A 21415-nucleotide genomic window follows, 5' to 3' on the forward strand; every position below is an offset into this window, starting at 1 on the left:
TAATTATAGGCAGTTTAGGTGCCTGTTGTAAAGAGCACAAATGCTACCGTACTATAACTGTCTTGCACAGAACTTATACTATAAATTCCCAGTCACGGCAAGTCTCCAGAAAAGTACATTCTTCCCCCACAGTCGCAGAGCCCGGAGGCATTCTATGTTGTTTGCTGGTGGTTGGAAATCTGGCTCTAGATGACATACCCAGCTTTGCCTTACTCATTCCTAACACCATGGTCTTAACCATCACTCCAACAATTAGGGCTCATGTATTCATTCCCCACTCTTACTACCAGGTACCATTCCTGCATTCCCCTCCCTCTGATCAAAATCCTCTCCCTCTTCCAAGACTCAGCTCACATGGGACATCCTCCATAAGATCCTGCCCTGACAGCATCCCATCCACTGTGGCTTCCCTGCTTGCTGCACCCCTACCACAGATAAGGACCCCCAACCACTCACTTGGAATTTCTGTTGAGCCACACTTCTAAGAAGACAGCATCACGAGCAGTCCTATTTTGTTTAACTTCCCAGGATAAATAAGAACGGGGATAAAAGAGAGAAGTGCAGATAATACATTTATTGAACTTTCAAAGATTTTTGTGCTAAAAATGCCAACATTGGAAGCAGGAGGAAACTGGATTGCTGAGAGGGCTGGGTGGGCAGTTTTCTTTTATGAGTGTATCTCTGAAGCTAATCAACAGAATAATATCTGGGAAGCATGAAGAATATAGCTTCAGGACAAGTGTGAAAGAAAGAGGCAGATAGTTTAAAATAAAAGGCAACACTTTGCAAGTATGGCTGGACAATATTGAAAAAGGCTGACACCATGAAGCTATTAGCCCCATATACCACTGGGAGGATTGAGACATAGTCCAGGAGTCCTCAGCAGGAGATGTGGTATATTCAGTGGGAGAGAGGTGGCATTATTCAACTCTCAGGGTTCTCTGTTGCTGGAAGCTTCTATCAGTCTACTACCAATAAGAATGATAATGACTTGCATAGTTTGCAATCAATAATAATAAAAGCACAATGACTGGGGATGACTTACTGTGCTGACAGTGAATCCCATTAAATCCTCGAGGACATTTACAAACATAACCTATGAACGTGTCCCCTCGGTAAGCCTCACTGATTTCGCAGGTTCCTCCATTATGGCATGGGTTAGGAATGCAGGGACCTGAAAGGCAGAAAAAAAAAAAAAATTGCTGCATGATACATATGCTTTAAAGTAGATACTGGGCCAACATTTTGCAATTAACAGTTTTATAGATATTACATACATATTTATAGATACTTATAGATATCTATATCTATAATATAGATATAATCTATATCTATAATATCATATTTATAGGTATTTATATTTCTGAATATTCTTGGTATAGGAAATAGAGTTGTTATATGGGCTCTAATAGCCTGGGATTGAATCCTGGTTTCGCCACCTTCTAACCATGTGGCCTGGGAGGATTTAGCTAACCTCTCTGTACCTCATTGTCACCCTGTGCTAAATGTTAGAATTATTAGAATCTATCTCAAAAGGTGATGATACAGATGAAAAAGAATTTGTATGTATCAAACACCCAGAAAAATGTTTGTCACATATTAAGGAGTCAAAAACAATATTAGCACTAAGTAAAATATCGGTATTAAGGTTTCCAAATTGTAAAATATCTTCTGCATGTTTAAAAAGTAATACCGAATGGCAATTTCTGGAGTTATTAACATTAAAGAGCTTTTGTAAACCTGCAGGTGAAAATAGCATATACTTACAAATGACTGTAGCCACATAGTCCAAGGTACTATGGACACCTGGTTGCAATATCTTTACTGACTATTTATGAGTTTGTGGTGAGGCAGGCTTCTACAAATCACAATTTTTACCAGTCTATAAGAAGTAGCTCATCAAAAGTTACAAATATAGGGGGAAAAGGGCTGATAGTCATTTTTAAGCTTTGAGAAAGTGACTTTACCAAAGTTACTGGTACCTGTTAACAGGCACTAGAAGTGTGGTGTCTGATCTCCCTTGGAGAAAAGCAGCTATTAGCACAATGAAGGTATGAACCTGGGCCAGTCCTGCCTAACTCAGGGCTCCTCTAGTGCACATTCTCTACTCTGGGGTGCCCCTTTGGTATGGCTGAGATTTTCTCAAGTGGCACGGCAGTCCCAGGCTTTTTTAATAGATCTTCCTTCCTTCCTTTCTTTTCTCTTTTGGAAGTGACAGGTTTGTGTCACAGTCTGAAGGCTAATCCTACCTACTCTTGCTTCTTTCACCCTTTGTCCATCACAGATATTCTCACCCAATAAATCTTTTGTACCTCTGATTTTGTCTTACGGTTTGCTTCTTTGGAAGCGATGCTAATTGACCCAGGGCAGAATACAGCCTAGGAATAGTGAAGAAGGGAAGAGAGACGTTGAAGGAACTATCAACTCTCACTGCGAGATGAAGAAAGGCCAAGGAAAAATATATAACAGTCTCTAATTTTGTGTTTTTAAATTTTGTTTAACTAAAAAGACTAGAACACATGAGTGAAAGAAAAACCACCAAAGAGAAAGTTAAGATGTTCAGATTAGAAAAGAAAGAAGATTAATTAAACAGCGTGACTATGTATGACAAAGTAAATGCCTGAGTCCCGGAGGAAGATTAGTCAAGAAAAGGAGCATGTGGTTTCAGCAGAGAGTAGAGAGGAGGCAACAGGGTTGGTCACAAGAATAGTGATAACTTGAAGCAATTGGGAGAGAGCTCCATTAGGCTAGGCTGTTGGAAGAGTCCAACAGTGAATGGCTCCTCAAGCATGGGACAAAGTCATTTAGAGACTTACAGATAGAAAAGGAAATTCACCATCATCACTTTGAGCTTCCAACAGGAAACACTTAGGGGTTGAAAAACATTGTCTTGCGTGGAGGCAAGACTAAAATTTAATTGCTTTCTCCAGCAACTGTCTTTGAAACTCAGTTTCTTTCAGTTTAAAATTTCATGAAATTCAACAGTTGTGGAATCTAATGAGAATATGCATGAAATACAACACCTTGTGGTAACTCTGGATCATGTTGATAGGGTTAACTTTCAAAAAGTGAAAAGAAATTAGTATATCTGTGATTTTTCTCCAGATACCTTCACATCAATTAAAAACAATGCATTTATTTAAGTAGGTAGTTTTGTGCGGTGTGGTATATTAAACTAACCCACACCTGCCAGTTGGTACACTGCCAATGTTTAAGACAGGAAGAAAGAACTGCACCAATGATCTGTTTTGTAGTAAATGGAATCAGGTTTCTTCCATTGCTAAAATATGCAAATCATGTCACAGAACCTCTTCTTTCTCAGTTTTTCCTTCTTCCCTCTCCCAAAATAATTCACGTTTGACGGTACCTTACAATTTATAAATTCTTTTCACATATGTAATCACTTTATTTCTCTTAGCTACTCCATGAGGTCACTGTCATTACCATTAGCCTTAAAAAAAAGGTAGGGCACAAATATCAGATAATGTTTCTCAAATGAACCTCTATGAGTGATGTCTATAGGTCTCAAACTAAGAGTCTGTGATCCCGAAACCTACATTTTTTTAGAGACTGAAAAGTTGGGGAAGGGAGAATGAAAAAAAAATTGATTTAGAATTTTGATTCATCAGTTCACTTCAAAATAAGAAAAGCCATGACAGTTTTTTTTTATTAACTGATAAGTGTTAGCCATGCATATAACTGCTACAGAAAAAAATATGTAAGTAATTACACTCAATGAATTATATAATTTTAAATAAGGAGCCTTGGAAATAACCTAATCCAATCTTTCAATTTTGCAGATGAGGAAACAAAGCCTAATAAGAATTCAGTCATTTTTCAAACTAAAAACAAAACAAAACAAAACAAACAAACAAAACCAAAAAAACAAAAACAAAAACCTAATATAAGAAAAGTTGGGTTTAAGGATTTGTATTAGGAGGAAAACAGTTTAAGTTATTAAACCAGAAATGATCGAGCTATTCTTGCCTCTTAAAGAGCATGATGTCGTTTATATTTGAGAGAAAGTAAACCTTTTCTATGCTCTCTTCCTCTTAAAAAGCTGGGTGAGGGAGGGATTAACAACAACAAAAAAGGCTGAAATAGTAAGGCTTTCATCAGTTCTTAGGAACCGTTAAAGCCATGATTCCATGGAGGGTGGTCTATGGAAGTCACTTTGAAGAACGAGGGGCAAACAGTAGCTTGCAAGCCTACTGCACCTTAGAAAAGTAGTGGCTCAAAGTTGAGGATGAGTTAAGGGCTCTGCATAATAAAGGGAAGAACTAAGGAATGGATGGAGAAAACCCAGAAGAGGAGACCCCAAGGCTGAGCTGGAAGTGGACTTGAGGGACAGAGTGGGGTCAAACAGTATGCTATGAGGCTGTAATATGTTAAGATAAGTAGCTAGTAAAAAAGCATGGCATCTAAAATTCAGGTTTAAGTTGTTAGCACAGCTCCTGTGTGAACTGTCTCTGCTGGAGCATCCAGATCTACATTTAGTCTGCTAGATGCACAGACCTGTGTGTGGTGTTTGGGGAAATCAAGAGGAAAGGGCTGTGCCATTCATCCAGCTTATACTGGTGGAAAGGAAGAAACGTTACAGCACATGAAGCCCAGGGGATTCAAGAAGAGATAGGTGGCAGAAGACAGAGCTGACAGGGTATCTAAAGTTTGAGACACTAGATATTTCCTGAGGGCATAGGTGAAGCCTGCTTGGCAATCTTGGTGCAACCTCTGGGATTCCCAAAAGATAGGAGTTAGAGCGTTGGGGCTGATTTCATTTACAACCCAAAGAACATCATGACCTCAGCTGACATCTAAGTTTCAGAAAAAGATTACCTGTTAACTGAGGTTGTGACTGCTGTTATTTTTCCTATTCTAAGAAATTCTATGATTTTCATTTAAAGCGTGAGGATGAGGTAAAATAAACGGGACAAGGATTTAACCTTTCTAGAGTGCCTTATATGCTAAGCAACATAAAGTATACACAGTATTCTAACTAATGCTCTGTAAGAAGATATCTTCATTTTAGAGGCCAGAAAACAGGCTTGCTCACAGACGTTAAGCGGCATGCCTAACTGGAAGAGGCAAGATTATAACACACTCTGCCTGACTATAAATCTATGCACTTTCTATTGAGCCACACTTCCTGCCATGTTGAAGGTCTGTATATTAATATGTTAATCTTGATAGATGCAAACAGAATCAGCATGAATTCACTAAGCATGTTCCTATAAATAATGCAGGACTCCAAAGCCTTCCTAAACGGAAATATTTCAGAGTGTTTTCAGCAAATGGATCAGGGTGTATTAGATATTATAAATATAGATAGATAAGCTCTGCTATACTAACAGTGCTCCATTCTCCATTTCAGCTATGTTTGAAATCAACTTAAAAATATGTATATTTCCCCAGTAATATTTTGTAATTACATATTTGTATGTATATAGTCTTGCTTGCACTATGAGGATAAGAAAAAAAATTGACTCCATCTAACACAGAGATTTTGTTTGTTTGCTTGTTTGTCTGTCCCACTTATGGTGTATGCCTTGTACATACTCTTTTGGAGTACTCATGACAGAGTGTCCCTTTTCCCCATTAGACCGTAAGTTCTCTATGGGCAGTGTCATGTACATAGTAGGTGGTGAATAAATTTTGAATAAACAAGGGTATGACAAAATGAGTGATGACCATGACATCTTTCGCATAAATCTCATTCAAATTTGTGTTTATAAGATACCAAATTCTTTTGGTTTTTCACTAGATAATTAATTAGGATACCTTCTGTAACTTTTCTACACCTTTCAAGGTTCAAGTTCTTTAAATCTGTAATTAAGTTCCAGTATTTTTCATCTCTAATAGAGTTTAAGCTTCAAGAGTATTACAAGTGTAATACCACTACAACTGTAAATAACAGATCATTAAAATGTAAACTTTTGCATAATAATTACATGTATCTTAATTCTTTGGCAAATATAGAATCAAGAAAAATGTAACATTGTATCATCTCATCAATAGTGTTTTGTTCTCCTAATTTGCCAAATCCTGTGTAAATAAAGACATTCATTTAAAGCATTAGCAAGATGAAATAATCGGAATATACAAATTAGTACATAAAGGCAGTAAAATAAATGTAGCCGAAAGTCTCAACTCACAGAATTTGCTTGTTAGACAAAACGTTTTGTAGTTTGATATTAAATAGTGATAATTAAAGTATATATCAACTCTTTCCAGGTTTGTTTCTCCAAGTGGTAAATGCGCAAATCATACGAGAATTAGAGATCCCAGGAAACTCTCTTTCTGTTTTTGTGTTTTCCCTCGTCCAACATATCAACTGTTTTACACGGAAAATAAGTTATTATGTTAAGGTTTTGGCATACTGATAAATAATCATCATCACCTATAGCATATATTATTGCTTGTACTGTGAAGGTGAGAAACACACAGGCCCTGACTTTGATCAACACAGAGTGTTTTGGTTTTGGTTTTTGGTTTTGGTTGTTCTGATTTCAGGTTAAATAACATTTATTCATTAGGCATCTATTATGTTCTAAGCACTCTACTAATTTGGATAGATATTTTCAACAGAATTAAAATAGTCAGCAGCTGGAAGAGTAGGTTTACAACACAAGAAAATATTTAGTCATCCAGTTTATGCATCTCACTTATTAAAGGTAATTTTAATAGCTATGCTTTATTGCAAATATAATACACTCAGTATATGTGTGTGTATGTGTGTGTGTATGTATATATCCATACATAGAGAGAGTTTACATAATGGTTTCTGGAAATTTAATTCTAGGGTTTCCTTAGTGAAATCACATTAACAAATGTTTGCAATATGGCCACATTCTTCACTTTTACTGCCAAAACTTTGGTATATTTAGGGCATCTCATATTTTTTCTGTAACATGTAAGCATATATATATATATATATGTATATATATATATATATATATATTGCTTATATATAGCTTTGAAAACAAATTTAGAGCAGAGCAAAATTTTAAAACAAATAAGAATTATCCAACCACTTAGAGCTTATAAAAACAAAATAAGACAAAGATGATCTTAATTCCTTTCCACTTCAAAAGTCTCTTTTAAAAGGTTTGCTTCCTTTTGTATTGTAGCTATATAAAAGGAGTATATACAGTGGTGGTTACAAGCTTCAGTTCTAATTAGTATTCATAAAAGTACAAATCATCCGATTAGACAACAACACTTGGTAATATCACTCTTAACTATAAAAAGTATAAGTGGACTTTTAACATACAAAAGGCTTCAGGGACTTTTAAAATCAATAATGCTATAATACTTTTGTAGGTAATCTTTAAGTAGCTCCTAACACAATGGGGACAGTATATGATCAATATTAATGAACAACTGAATTCCACAGCATGTTTTCCAGGCATTTTTATGCAAGCTCATATAAGAGTGTCAGCAAGATTAATTGTTCACAAAAGTAATGGATCTATATGGTTTGCTACTTTTCTGCATTTACCTCCTCACAATCTCAACAGTAGAGAGGTGAAGTTGTTTCCATATGTGTAACATGGTTAGTTTTTCACACATTCAGCGACTATGCCCCAAATCATGAATGCCTTATAGTATGTAAGCAGATTATTAGGAAGCAAATAGGTGAACCCTCTCTTGCGGTTATGTGTACATAGTCTTGGCCAACTTTAGAAATTATTCCCCCCAAACGCTGGCAGTTAGATATTAAAAATAAATGTACATTTTAGATTATATAATAAGGAAATGCCAATCAGACAATCGCAAGAGCACAGTTTCACTAGCTGTTCTTGCAGTAGAATACAAAAGGAACAGTTACTACCCAAAAGTTCACTTCAAAATCTGGTCTTAAAAACACATTAAAGCCCTCTTATTATACTGTTGCTTTCACATTTAATAAGGTTTGAACATGTTGGCAGTTGCCATTTTGAGCCATTGCCACTCTATTTTAAAACTAGTTTGAAAAAGGAAAAAAAATAGTCTGGGAACGTTGACATGACTGATGCTTCTCAAACCATTTTTTTTTTTTTTTTGCTTCTTGTTTTTCTTTCATCCTCCTCCTCTCTCTTTACATTTAAAAATGTAAAGTGCAAATTCAGCCATTTGAAGGGAAAAATTATCTGTGGGTGTTTTGTACATATAAGGCGGGTAAACTATAAAAAACCTAAAACATTCCATTTTAGAGGAGGAATGAGAAAATGTAACAAATTGTTCTTTAAATGTAAAAATATTTGAAGAGCTTATAAAAATTGAAATCTGGGGCTAAACAGAGTTGTTGTTTTTAAATACCTGCCAATAAACTTTCTCCTCAAGAATTAATACTGGACTCCTTATATAGAATTGTCCACAGGAAAGCACTGAGATAATTAGTGGCTAAAGACATGTTTTTAGAGTCCCTACATAACAAAGTCCTGCAAAGTGGGTGGCTTCAAACAACAGAAACTTATTCCTTCAAAGTTCTGTAGTCTAGAAGTCTGAAACCAAGGTGTCCAGAGGACCAATCTCTCTCTGAAGTCTCAAGGGAAAAATCTGTTCTGGTCTCTTCCAGCCTCTGGTGACTCCTACATTCCTAGGTTTATAGTAGCATAACTGTAAGGTCTGCCTTCAATCTCATGTGCCTTCATCCCTGCATTGCCATGTGTTCGCTCCTCTTCTTACAAGGACACCAGTCATTGGATTTAGGGCCCAGTCTAATCCAGGATTATTTCATCTCAAGATCCTTAATTAATTACATCTGCAAAGCCCCTGTGATGATCTGAACTTTGTTCTCCCAAAATTCATGTTGAAGCCATAAACACCATTGTCTCAGGATGTGACTATATGTGGAGACATGGACTTTAAAGTAATTAAGATTAAACAAGGTCCTATGGGTGGGCCCTAATCCAAGCCAACTTCGCTTACCAGAAGAGGAAATTTGGACACACAAAAGAGACATCAGTGATATGCATACACAGAAAAAAAAAGCCACGTGAGGACAAAGCAAGAAGTTGGCTATGTACAACCCAAGGAGAAAGGCTTCATGAGGAATCAAACCTGCTGACACCTTGACCTTGCACTTGGAGACTTGTGAGGAAATGTATTTCTGTTGTTTAAGTCACCAGGCTGTGCAATTTTGTTACGGCAACCCTAGCAAACTAATACACACCCTATTTCCAAATAAGGTCACAGTCTGAGATTCCTGGTAGACATGAATTTTGGAGAGGACTATTCAAACCACTATAGTCCCCAAGTGTCGTTTTCTTGCATCAGTGGAGTTCATTAAGGAAACTAGAGCCTTCGCTTATTATTAAAGTTGGCTGGCAAAGCACTCATATTTATCAACAACTAACACTATTTTTACTTGGCTCTCATTACAAGATCAAGAGAGCATTTTAAACTTGGAGCAGTGCCTAGAAAGAGTGCAGAAATGGCTACTCATTTGTCATCAAGGAGGATCTGGCACTGCAAGATAGAAAGAAAAACCAAAAAAACAATTAAGATTTCTTGGGGTTGATCTTTATCCACTTAAGACCATTGTCTAGAGTTGGGCTTGCCAGTGAAAGTACTGTTTTACATAATCTGTCAACAATCTGAGAAAGTCTTTATATGTATTATTTCTACAAATGCATGGCATCATTTGTGTCACAATAGTTGATATGTCTTCTTTTTCCAATAAATAAATATCTTATTAAACATTAATATGATCTTTAAAAAGTTAATTACAAACTATAGCAAAAGGATGAATCATTTTACAAAGTGAAAATTCTTGTTATTGCCACATTTTAACATGGAACATAGCCTCTCATTCTCTCCTCTTTCCATTCATCTGGCACACTACTGTGGAAACAGGATTCCTAAACCACCACCCACATAATGGAAATTCTCAGCTTGGAATGACTGATTGACTGATTGATTGATTTAGAGAGACAGAGATAGAGAAAGGGAGACAGAGAAAATTGCTGGCTGATTTGTTTGTTTATAGGCAGAGAAAAAAAAGAGAGAGAGAGAGAGAGAGAGAGAATCCCAAGCAGGCTCTGTGTTCAAATGGACAAACTGAGAATGATGATTTCAGCTGAAATCAAGAGCCAGAAGCTTAACCAGAAGTACCCCTCAGCTGGGAATGTTTTATTACACAAATAGAAATCTGTCTCATACTCTACAGTCATAATGCACATACATTTTTTTTTAATTTTCCAAAACCTGCCATCTATTTTGAAATACCTTTTAGCTAGCCAACAATATTTGCTGACTGTGTGATTTTTATCATTAATAGAGCAATACGTAGTGAACACAGACAAAAGACAACGTTGCCCTTCGATTTTCTTTCTAAAACAAAGGACACTAAGTCTGACATAATATACCTATAAACAGTAGAGAGAGCAGATAGAAACTGTTTGAATTAATGAATCCAAAGAAAATTAAGTTAGTATTGCTGAAGTTAGTCATATAAGACCCAACTGTACTTTGAAATCTTGGGTCAACAGAATAAACACTCTTAAAATCTAAGAGGAAGAGATAGCAAAATTATAAACCATTATGATAAGCAAGTCATACTTTTATTTCTTTCAGACGGCCACTAGAATAAGATTAATGATTTTCTTGTGAAAATTCCTATGATATTTCAGAAAACACAAATGCAACCCAAGCTAATTGATAAAACTAACATCCAATAAATTTGATCAATCTAAGGAGAAAAAGTCTGTTTCTAGTAATTGTAGAAAACTAGTTTTCGTTACCTCTATGAAATTATAGCAATTTATCTCCAAATCCTTAAAAAGTCCTCTTTATTTATTTATTTTTTTAACATTTATTCATTTTTGAGACAGAGAGAGACAGAGCATGAATGGGGGAAGGTCAGAGAGAGAGGGAGACACAGAATCCGAAACAGGCTCCAGGGTCCGAGCTGTCAGCACAGAGCCCCACACGGGGCTCGAACTCACGGACGGCGAGATCCTGACCTGAGCCCAAGTCATACGCCCAACCGACTAAGCCACCCAGGAGCCCCAAAAAGTCCTCTTTAATCAGGGAGGCATTTCCAAATGGAACTCTGCAAATGACTTGTTGAGAAATTCATCTGTCTGAACTCATATACTATGTCTCAAAATACAGTTCAGGCTCAAGAACACACATCAGCAGGTGGTGCAAAGTGGTAAGATATCATTACAGGTTGCCATTAGCTATTCCCCTTCTCCATGTCAATAGGACAGGGTATAGATCAAAGACAAGGCAGAGATCAATGTTTTTCATGTGTATTACTAAAAGCAAATATTTGGGTCCAAGTTCCAGGAGCATCAAAAAATTTTACTTTTTCACATGGGGGTCTCTAAAAAGCTACAAAATTTTTACGTTCTTCATCAATCTTTCTCTGACAACTCTTCACCTTTTCCAAGCTCTGAATGAACTTGCCACCTGAACTGTGTGACTAATAACTCACTGAACATTGCTTTCTTCTCTAATTATTTCATGGGTCTATTTTGTCTCTCTGATGAGATTGTAAACTTATAAAATACAAGGATTAGGGGTTCATATAAACTACTTGTTCATAGGACCACCTTCATTTATTTTTGTACCCCATAGATCCTGATAAAGTGCTAGATACTTTGGTGTTGTTTCATTAATGTTTGATGATTGAAAATTATTATTATATTATATTATACATATTATATTATATGTTATTATATTAGGAATGTCAGAATGTAATCCAAACTTCTAATCATAGTCTATAACAAAAACTTAAAGTTTAGAGATCAGATGAATTTTCATCTGTAGCCCTTTCTAATCCACACTTAGCAGGTTTCCACAACTAATTTTAAGCCTGAGGCCAAGCCTAATTTTCATTGTTGACTGCTGTCGCAATTTATAAAATACAAAATTGTGGATAATATAAAAATCACAAATAGGTGCTAAAAATAGGTGCGTGCATGCACGCGTGCATGTGTGCATGCACACACACACACACACACACACACACACACAAGCACAGCTGCACTATTTCCCCAAAACTACAGCTCTCTCTCTTGAAATCTAGAATAGTGCTTTTGATTTTGAAGGCAGTGATAGGAGGTGGGGAAAAAGATTTCTATTTTTACTTTTGGAATCTGCCCTCTGTGACTGCCATCCTAATCACGAGGCAGCAAGATCCCTATAGGAAGACTTTCCAGCTACATTCATATGGGAAGGGTGCCAATCCAGACTTCACGGCTGAGAAGGCTGGAAGCACAGCTGGCTAGGTGAGCTACTGTTTGGATTGCCTCCTCAGGTCCCGCATGTGGCTTCTTAGCGGCAGACTTGAGAAGGCATAAAACAAAGCAGGCATGGATTCTGGCCAGCTGGCCATCTGTTCCTTCACCCACTGTGATAATTTGGTCTTGTAGAATTTTGTTAAGTGAGCATTAAGTAATGACCATGTCAAACAGAGTGCATAATGAATGCTTCTTAATCACTGGATAAAAGCTTAGGGGATGCTTGCCCAAACACAGAAAAGGTCACCAACACAAACGAAGAATTAAAACAAGAAGAATGAAGGAGATGCAAAACTAGCGACAATTAACTTCTCTTCCATTTTTACTTCTGATCATCTTGAGTCTATGTCAAATACATGATGGAGGTCTCATAAGGAAGTTAGGTAATACCATCACAGTTCCTACTATCTCATTATACATATATACACTTTTATTGTCAAACTAAGGAAGAATTTTAAAACTAAAAAAAAAAAATGTGAGGGACTTTGTCATCCTGACCTGGACTGAAAGCACTCACAGTTAGAGCACCATTAATATCACAATTTTTCAAATAATTCCCCAGAACTACATCAAGTAGTCACTGAATATTTGGCCTTATTTTTTAAAGATCAACTGAAATATCCTATTCCAAGAAAGCAGCCTTTCCCTCATAAACAATTAATAACTGCAATATCATGAAATTTTTTAATCCCCCCAAAAGACATGTAATGATGTACATAATGTATTATTGGGACAGTCTCCTACTGCCTGGAAATTGAGTCCATAAATTTGAACTACTCTTGTATAGTCAATTTTACCTCCACTATTCACAATGAACCAAAACGCTTTACCTGATTAAATTACCATCCTGTCACATAAAGATGATAATTTTATCTAGGATTCTACTCGTATGATTCCCAGATTGGAATGCATGTCTATACCCTACTGTCTCTTCCAAATTTCCCTTTCCTTCCAAGACTACCCCAAGTTTCATAACCTCCATTAACTCCTCCCTATCATCTCTCCTTGTCCTCTTCAACAAATGTTCTATTACTCTATTACTCTGTATTTTAGTCTTTGTTTCATTCATTCACTTATCCACTCATCCATTTATTCACATAATCACTAGGTTCAAATTCAGAGCTCCTATTGTGTTCCAAATTCAGTGCTAAGTACTAGAGTTATAGGAGTGAGCAAAACAGATACTCTTTCTGCTTTGCATAACCTAAGACGAGTGGTAGAATTGATACCAACCAAATCACCACATAAAGAAGTGTGATTGTTTAATAAGTCATGAAGAAAAGGGGTAGTGTATCCTGATAATCTATTTATAGGAGGTTCTCTGAGAAAGTGACGTATAAGGTAGGAGCTAAAAAACAAATAAGGGCTAAGGTTATGAAGGAGATGAGTTTCCAACTCATACCTCTGTGGAGGGCAAGAAGAAAGGTCACCAAGAAACCAGTGTAGTTGGAAGAGACAGAACAAAGACAGAGGGATAGACAGGGGCCAAATCATGCTAGCTGACAAAGGCCATGCACACACAAAACATTGGCTTTATGGGATACATTGATACATCTGAGCAAAAAGATAATAGGACCAGAATTTCAATTTCAAAGGAAAATCTGTGTGCTCTATGGACAGTATAGCATAGGTGAACACAGGTAAACACAGGTGAACATAGGACAGAATTGGCACAGGTGAACACAGACCAGTTACAAGTCATCCCTATAGTCCAGGTGAAGCATGACAGGAAGCCTATATTAGAGTGGTGGGCTAGGAGACAGGGAGACAGGCAGACAGATCTAAGAGCAAAGGGTCAACAGTGGCTACTGTGTTTCTAGATTTCACATCTCTATGGATGAATGTTGGTAGCATCCCCTAAAAAAGAAATCTTAGAAGAGGGTCTGGATTAGAAGGGAAGATCATGAGTCAGTTTTTTGGATCTGTTCTTCAAGAAGAGGTATCAAGAAGGCAGAAGAGAGTGTGGCCTGGAGATACAAATGTTAGCATCCCTAGGTATAGATGGAAATTCACAGCATGGGTATAATCAGCTATTGGAACACTAGAGATAATACAGATAATCCAGGCCCAAGATTCAAGAAATACCACCATTTAATGGTGAGGTAGGAAATGCAAAACTCCAGAAAAAGCAAGAGCCAAAGAGGTAGGAAAAATAATTAGCAGGAAAGTGAAATGATTGTGGCACTTAACATATTGCTTTGCATTATTAATGAACTGCTTAATGTGTATATATTTTATCCATCTGAATAGATTTTAAGGTCCCAGAAACATAGGATTTCTATTATAACCCACTCTGTGTTTTATATGACTCCTAGCACCCAACAAATACTTGTTGGAGAGTTGAAAAATGTTCACAACTTCATGGACTGAATATACTGGCAATGTACGTTAGGGATATGTTCTCCTTTAGGTGACATTATAGTATACCAAAAGTACATTCTGGTTGACTCTTTTTCTTACCTAGGGAGTTAGTTTTATACAACTAAAGAAAAAGCCTAGTTGGAGCAACTACCAATACTGTTTGCTTCCAAAAGAAGGTTTATTTGGCCTAAAGAAGTAACATATTTTTCAGCAACCTCAGTTCCTTTGGAAATCACAAGAGGAAAAAATAAAACAGAGGGAACAAAAGGGTTATAGGAAAATGAAGAAAGATGGAAAAATTGTATGTTGAGAAAATATACATGTTTCCTGATTTCCTGAAACTCTTCGAGCTTTTTTCTGTTTTTCCATGATCTGTCTCTCTGGAGCTCTAAAGGTTGTCTTGTCATTTCACTAACCTCAAAAGTCCTTTTGTTTGAATGCACATCTCAAACTGATTCGTGTAAGATCATTCTGATGGGAGAACTCATTTTGAATTTCTTTACAATTAGGACAAAAAAAAACCTCTACCGAGATTTGCCCACAGGGATAAGCAATGTGTGGGCAGAAAAAAAAAAAACCACAAAAAACAAAAAGCCATTTAGAAATAATAACATCACATTTTACATAAAGTACTTGTCTGTATGCTTGTAGTAGACATGAAAATGTAGTAGGCAGTTAAATATTTGGGAACTCTGGAAATCCACTTAAAAATGTGTACAACAATTTATTATCATTGCAAACCCAATTAAAAATGTTGAGCTATTAAACACAATTCACTTTCTACCCCATGAGAGAAAGTATTAAATGTATGCAGCACAGATTTGCATTACTATAAAAATCTTTATTTCTACTTTTCCAGCATTATGCATTTAAATTTGTAAATTCCATGTTACATTAATCACATGAATATAGATGGGCAATTTTTAGATGGAACTATGGTAATCACTGTATTCCCTATAAAAGAAACCATTCCTGCTGACAATTTTGTAGTGAGTTTTGTAAAAGATTGACTATAGTTCATAAAATGGGAAGGCTTACTTCACACAAGTTATTAGACACTTTAGCCCTTCTTGGCTTGATCAAAATAATAGAAAAATTTAAATATTATACTTTACTATCTGTCTTTGGACTCTGACACTGTGCATAATACTACCTAGAATATGGTCATATAGTCATTAAAAGAAGTCGCAATAATCCAGGTTTGACTGCACTGTGATTTAATATTTATAATGTTTTTATGATCCAAATAAAGTATGCTGATTAGAATGATCAGGATGTCACCATCTGGATGGACAAAAAAGCTGAGGTTCACGTCTTCAGTACAAAATGCCTGGAGCTATTTTTCCCTGTTACTCTTTATTTCCAACACATTTTCTGTTAGATGAAATATTATAGTACAGAGAGATTATATGTAGTAGAGAAGACCTTAGTCAATAAATGACTACCTTAAATAATTAATTAGGAGTTATTACCAACATGCTACTTAAATATAGTAGGTCTGAAATTGAACTTCATTAGGTCATTCTTTAAGATCAGTGCATCAAGTATGAAAGATCTTCAAAGTAATGGATAATTTCCTAGAAGCGAAAGAATGTGTGGCTCCAGTTGATCAATGCAGTAGAGCTTTTAGTGTGATTTTCTTGCAAAAAACTTTTAAAATAATTTATAAGTCCAATTGAGGTAGGCCATAAACAATGAGGTAAAGAGATTTATGATTGTTTATTTAGTGCTAAAAAATAAGTTGTAAATATATAGACATGGTAATTTTCAAAAAAACCCGCTAAACAATGTCCTTATATCGTTGTACAAGACACTATGGTTCTTTGATAGGTAACATATGTTGAATTCTAATAGAAAATTGGCAAGCAGTAAAAATGTCTTCAATTTGTGCATTCAAGGATAACTGTATTGTTGAAGATTAAATATATTCTGGATGTGGACTGAGGCTCACTCCCATAATGTAGTATAAATTCCATTACACTTGCTTTAATATTTTTTTGTAGAAGATCATTTTCACCATGCTGTAGGTCACAGAACTTAAGGGCTCCAAATTTTCTTTGATGTAGGTGCTAGAGGGGAACCTGAAATCTCTAGGAGAATCTCAGCTCTTCCATAGGAGCTGTCCTAGTCCACCTCGGGGCAGAAAACCACAGTTTGGGTCACATGCTTGTGCTCATCAGGCCTCTCAATTTTCCTAACAGGACATCATTCTTACTTCTGCCTATGCTGCCTCTTGAAGCATATGGGTATAAGTGCTTTTACCATGCATCCACCTCACTGGAAAATGCTGTTGTCTCTACCTATAACCTGAGGGGTTATAAAGCCAGAACATATGTATAAGTACTCACAATAAATGATTTATTGATACTATATTGGAAAACAGTAAAATAACTTCGGTCTGCCAGGCTCCCACTCCTGTACTGAATATGCCAGCCTGCCTTCCACTTCAGAAACTTTGCATTGGCTGTTCCCCATACCTAAGAAGTTCTTCTGCTAACTTCTTTGTCTCTATCAAACCTTTGCTCAAAATCATCTTATCAAACCTTCACTCAAAATGATATTACCTTTTCCCTGTCAAAACTGCTAACCATACCCTCAACCCCAATATTCCTATTTCTCTCTTCCTGAGATCTTATGTCCTCAATAGCTTTTCCCTCTTCTAATATCACTTATTTATTTGCTTGTTTACTTATTTATTTACTTATCTATCTCTATCTATTTATTATCTATTGGTTCCATTTATTGTCAGACACCCCATCCTGGAATGTAAACTCCATAAGGACACAGAACTTTGTGTTGTTCACTGATATATCCCAACTGCTGGCAATGAGGTACTCAGTATAACTCTATTGATAGAATATGAATTTGCATTTAAATGGATGTTTTTCAAGTACTCATGAGGCAATAGGACATTAAACTTATTAAATACTGAATCAAAAGCTGGATTTATCCCTGTATTATGTCAGAATAGGAGCTATCCATGTACATAGGATCATTTTGATATATACACAAGTGCTTTTACAGGATATTTTGCTGTTATACCACTGACCTACATAAAAAGATTTTAGAAAACAAATACTCTGCTTTATTTGCCATATGGAGTTATGTTATCCAGGGCCAAGGAGAAATCTCTGTGAACTTGAGACCAAGAATAGTTGTTTCTTATGAGGAACAAACTACTTTATTCTTATGGAAAATCTAACTTGAAACAGAATTTAGTCTTCAGAAATGTATTAAACAGCTGCTATGTGCCAGGCACATAGTATAGTGAACAATATCAAAATACAGTCCATAGCCTAAAAAATCTTATATGCCAATGAAGATTACAGACAAGTAAATAGAAAACTTCAATATAATGAAATTAAGTGCTAATGCATGGCAAGTACACAGAGTTCTGGGAGAATACCTAATGCAATAATGGGGACTCAGGTACAACATCCTGGAATAACTAACATCTAAAGTTGAGGTCTATAGGATGAACAGAAGTTTGCTGATAAGGAAGGTCCCTTATACAGCCTTCCAGTTATGGAATGAATAAGTCACAGGAATAAAAAGTACAGCACAGGGAATACAGTCAATGAATTTGTAATAGCATTGCATGGTAACAGATGGTAGCTACACTTGTGGTAAGCACAGCATAGTGTATAAACTTGTGGAATCACTATGCTGTATACCTGAAACTAATGTTATTATATGCCAACTACACTCAAATAAAAAATTAATGGATAATTAGTAGACCTGAAACAAATGCAATAGAATTGCAATGGTATGTGCAAGAGGGGTAATGGTAGCAGAGAAAGTCAGAGATTAGCAGAGCCTGATTATGACAAGCCTCACAAACCAGATTAGGGATTATCCTGAGGGTAATGGAAAGTTACTTAATTGTTTCAAGCAAACAATGACTGATCAGATGCACATAAAATTGATGTGTAGGATTAGCTACTTGATGGAATTACTGAGGGAAGGTTTCTATTTCTGCTACAAAGTATATCTCTGTCTCAATAATAGAAAGGGTGGTGGGAGGCAGTATGATACCAAGGGAAGTAGAAGCTTTTTAAATAGCATGTGGTGGGGCACAGGTGACATCTGAGCAGGCAGTCAGAGGATTTGTAGGTAGTGTTGGTGTTCAGCTGGTGTTGAAGACTAGAAAACTACTGGCACCAGTCTCTGTATGGTGTGGCACTTCTTATACTACGCTTAGTAGGAAAGGACGATGATACCATTAATCCAAGGTCAGATGTTTTCCACTTGTGTGCAGCTCAGAATGACATGTCAAGACAATTAAGATGTGTGCAAGAGAGTGGCTTTGATGATAGATGGCTTTGGCTAGTAAAGGGAGAGAGACCAGGCTTTAAGGAGCTGAAAGAGAAGGGTGGAGGGACACAGGAATGGGAGGTCTGAAGTCAAAGAACCAGAGTCGTGAAAGAAACTAAGTGAGTTATGGATTTGATATGAGTTATGGAGTCACATGCTAAATGCACATATACATTTTGAATATATTTTATAAAATGTTAGAAAACTGTAATCTTTAGATTAACAACATACTGAGCCATTCTTGACGTGACCATAATGAGCGAAGGAGAATTAGCAAGAAAGTAACCTTCTCTGTACCAGTACCTAATTCAAGGTTAGTAATGTCTTGTTTGTCCACCACCTAAAATCATCCCATGACAATCAACACTGAGTATCAGACTTTTGAAAACAATGTGTTAAGACACAATAAATGTCTGAGAGATGCTAAGCATGCCATGGAATTTGTGTGCTATGAATGGAGGGGGGGGGGCTCTCCAATTTCAAGAAAAAGGTGAGCAGCAGAAATTTAGACCTGACCAGAGCAGGCAGACCTATATGAGAACGTGAATTAGTTAAGATCCCTAGGCAGAAAGTGTTTCAGTTTTAGTAGTCACCAAAGATATTAAGATGTCTAAAATGGAATGAGATTACCTGGTATAAGATTTCCAGAATAATTCATTCCTAACACTGCCCTGCTTGATGGTCAAACTCAGACCTCTGTAAAGAGCAAATTGCAACTTGAATTGATTTTGCTGAGTCTTTGCTTTTGTCGGTAAAGATGAGATGGTTCAATGTGTTAGGATCTTTTATTTTGAAAACAGCGGTAGGTCTTAAGGAAAACATTTAGAAACAAATTCATGGCTTATTTATACCTTGCAGGCCTACGTCATGAATGTACAAACCCTTTACGCACAGACCTCACCTTAAGTTCACGTTAATTTGTCTGCTTTACCTTTCTTCCTCTGTCCTGTTTTCCGTATCCAGCTACACGGAACCAGAAAAACAATCATCCTCACCCTTCTAACCAGTTTTAGGAGGAGGATGTAAAATCCTTACACTGCATATATTGAAAGTTCAAACATGAATGAAGGGAAGACAATTGTCTCCAAATGTGATCCAGCCCAGCGTGAGCACCTCCTAAGTGTGTGTGGGGGTGGGGGGGTGGGGTGACGGTGCGTACCTAGCAAGGCCTTCTGATGAACTTGATCTTTCTTCCTAGGTTAGACCTCTGCTATTACCTCCAAGCATGAGATCTGCAATGGGGGATTTGAACCGGGGAGTGGGGCAGATTTCAGAACAAGAAAGAAAAACATGGTGACTGAAATAGAGAAGCAAGTCTTGGAATGGAATGCATCAGTGGAGAGAAATAACATAAAAGTCTCAACCTTCTGTTCCCTTCTTCCTTGATTCAAGAAAGAGTCATATCAAACATCAAGTTTATTTCTTATCTACCATGTCATTTTTATTTCTTCCAAGCAGTTTCAAATCTCCAGTACCACCTTTGCAACAAGAAGCTTTTGTGTCAGTGGGCTTGAAGAGACTTTAGTGGTGGGTGGTAAAAGAAAATGCTGGCTTCCTCCTATCACACCTCAGCTCAGTTATGAGCCACATTAGCTGTGGCATTTGGAGGAAAAGCAGAAGCCTGGAAGTTTACTCTGCAGTCTACTCTAAAGTGAACAAGGGCAGATAGACAAACTGAGAGCAAGCAACACAACAGGGTCTATATGACTGAGGAAAACAAGCCCTTTACAAATCTACAGATTTGGGGATTTCTAATACTATACTGGTACACTTTCTCCAGAAGCCTGAAAGATTAGGGAAAACCCAGGTGATTGCACTCAAGATTACAGGGATTAATTTTCTTTAATGAGTTTATTTAGAATATGAGTTATAAATGTTGCATGATTCATATCTGAATTTAAAGATGCCTCTGTAAAATCATTCTGAATAAAGGCAGAGTATTAATTAATCAATCTATCTAATGAGTTCAAATTTTCTTAGGGATTAATCATGGCTATATGTAATGATCTTCAGAACACATAAGAGATGAAGTATATTTGTTTTCAATAAACCAAACTGGACATAAAAATTAATTAATATTTATGAGTAATTGAAGTAAATATAGCAGCTTTCTCTTCAGTTCTAAAAAAAACCCCACACATCTCAAAAAAGGAATCACAACATACATAGAGAAGAATGGCTATATTATCTTAAATTATGCATTTTAATTGATGAGGTTTCAAGGAGTATATTTTTATATGACACATCCAAATTGTTAAACATATTATATAGTTTTGTGATATATTATACTTGTTTGAGCAAAACTGAAGTGATTAGTCATATAGTTATTCTAATGAAACGAATTGTAAAAGAGACAAACATAAAATCCTTAAGTCTAAATTAGGCTAGTGTTAGTGGCAGACAGGCATTACTGTGTAGAGACTGACAGTAAGAAAACAACTTCCTTGGAAAGTATTGGCATAGTGGGGAAAAAAACTGGAAAAACTGTCTTATATGGAGAAAGAGTGACA

The 21415-nt window shown here is 36.4% G+C and overlaps 1 protein-coding gene across 1 annotated transcript in view; it reads right to left on the bottom strand.

Moving 5' to 3' along the window:
- The window catches only part of EDIL3 (EGF like repeats and discoidin domains 3), a 320227-nt gene that overhangs the window by 218490 nt on the left and 80322 nt on the right, over positions 1-21415 (bottom strand). The window contains exon 6 of the mRNA XM_042955963.1: positions 1046-1174. Coding sequence (XP_042811897.1) covers positions 1046-1174 — 129 coding nt within the window. The remainder of the gene's footprint in view (positions 1-1045; positions 1175-21415) is intronic.

This window comes from Panthera leo, chromosome A1 (genome assembly GCF_018350215.1).
Source record: "Panthera leo isolate Ple1 chromosome A1, P.leo_Ple1_pat1.1, whole genome shotgun sequence".
NCBI classification, from domain to species: domain Eukaryota; kingdom Metazoa; phylum Chordata; class Mammalia; order Carnivora; family Felidae; genus Panthera; species Panthera leo.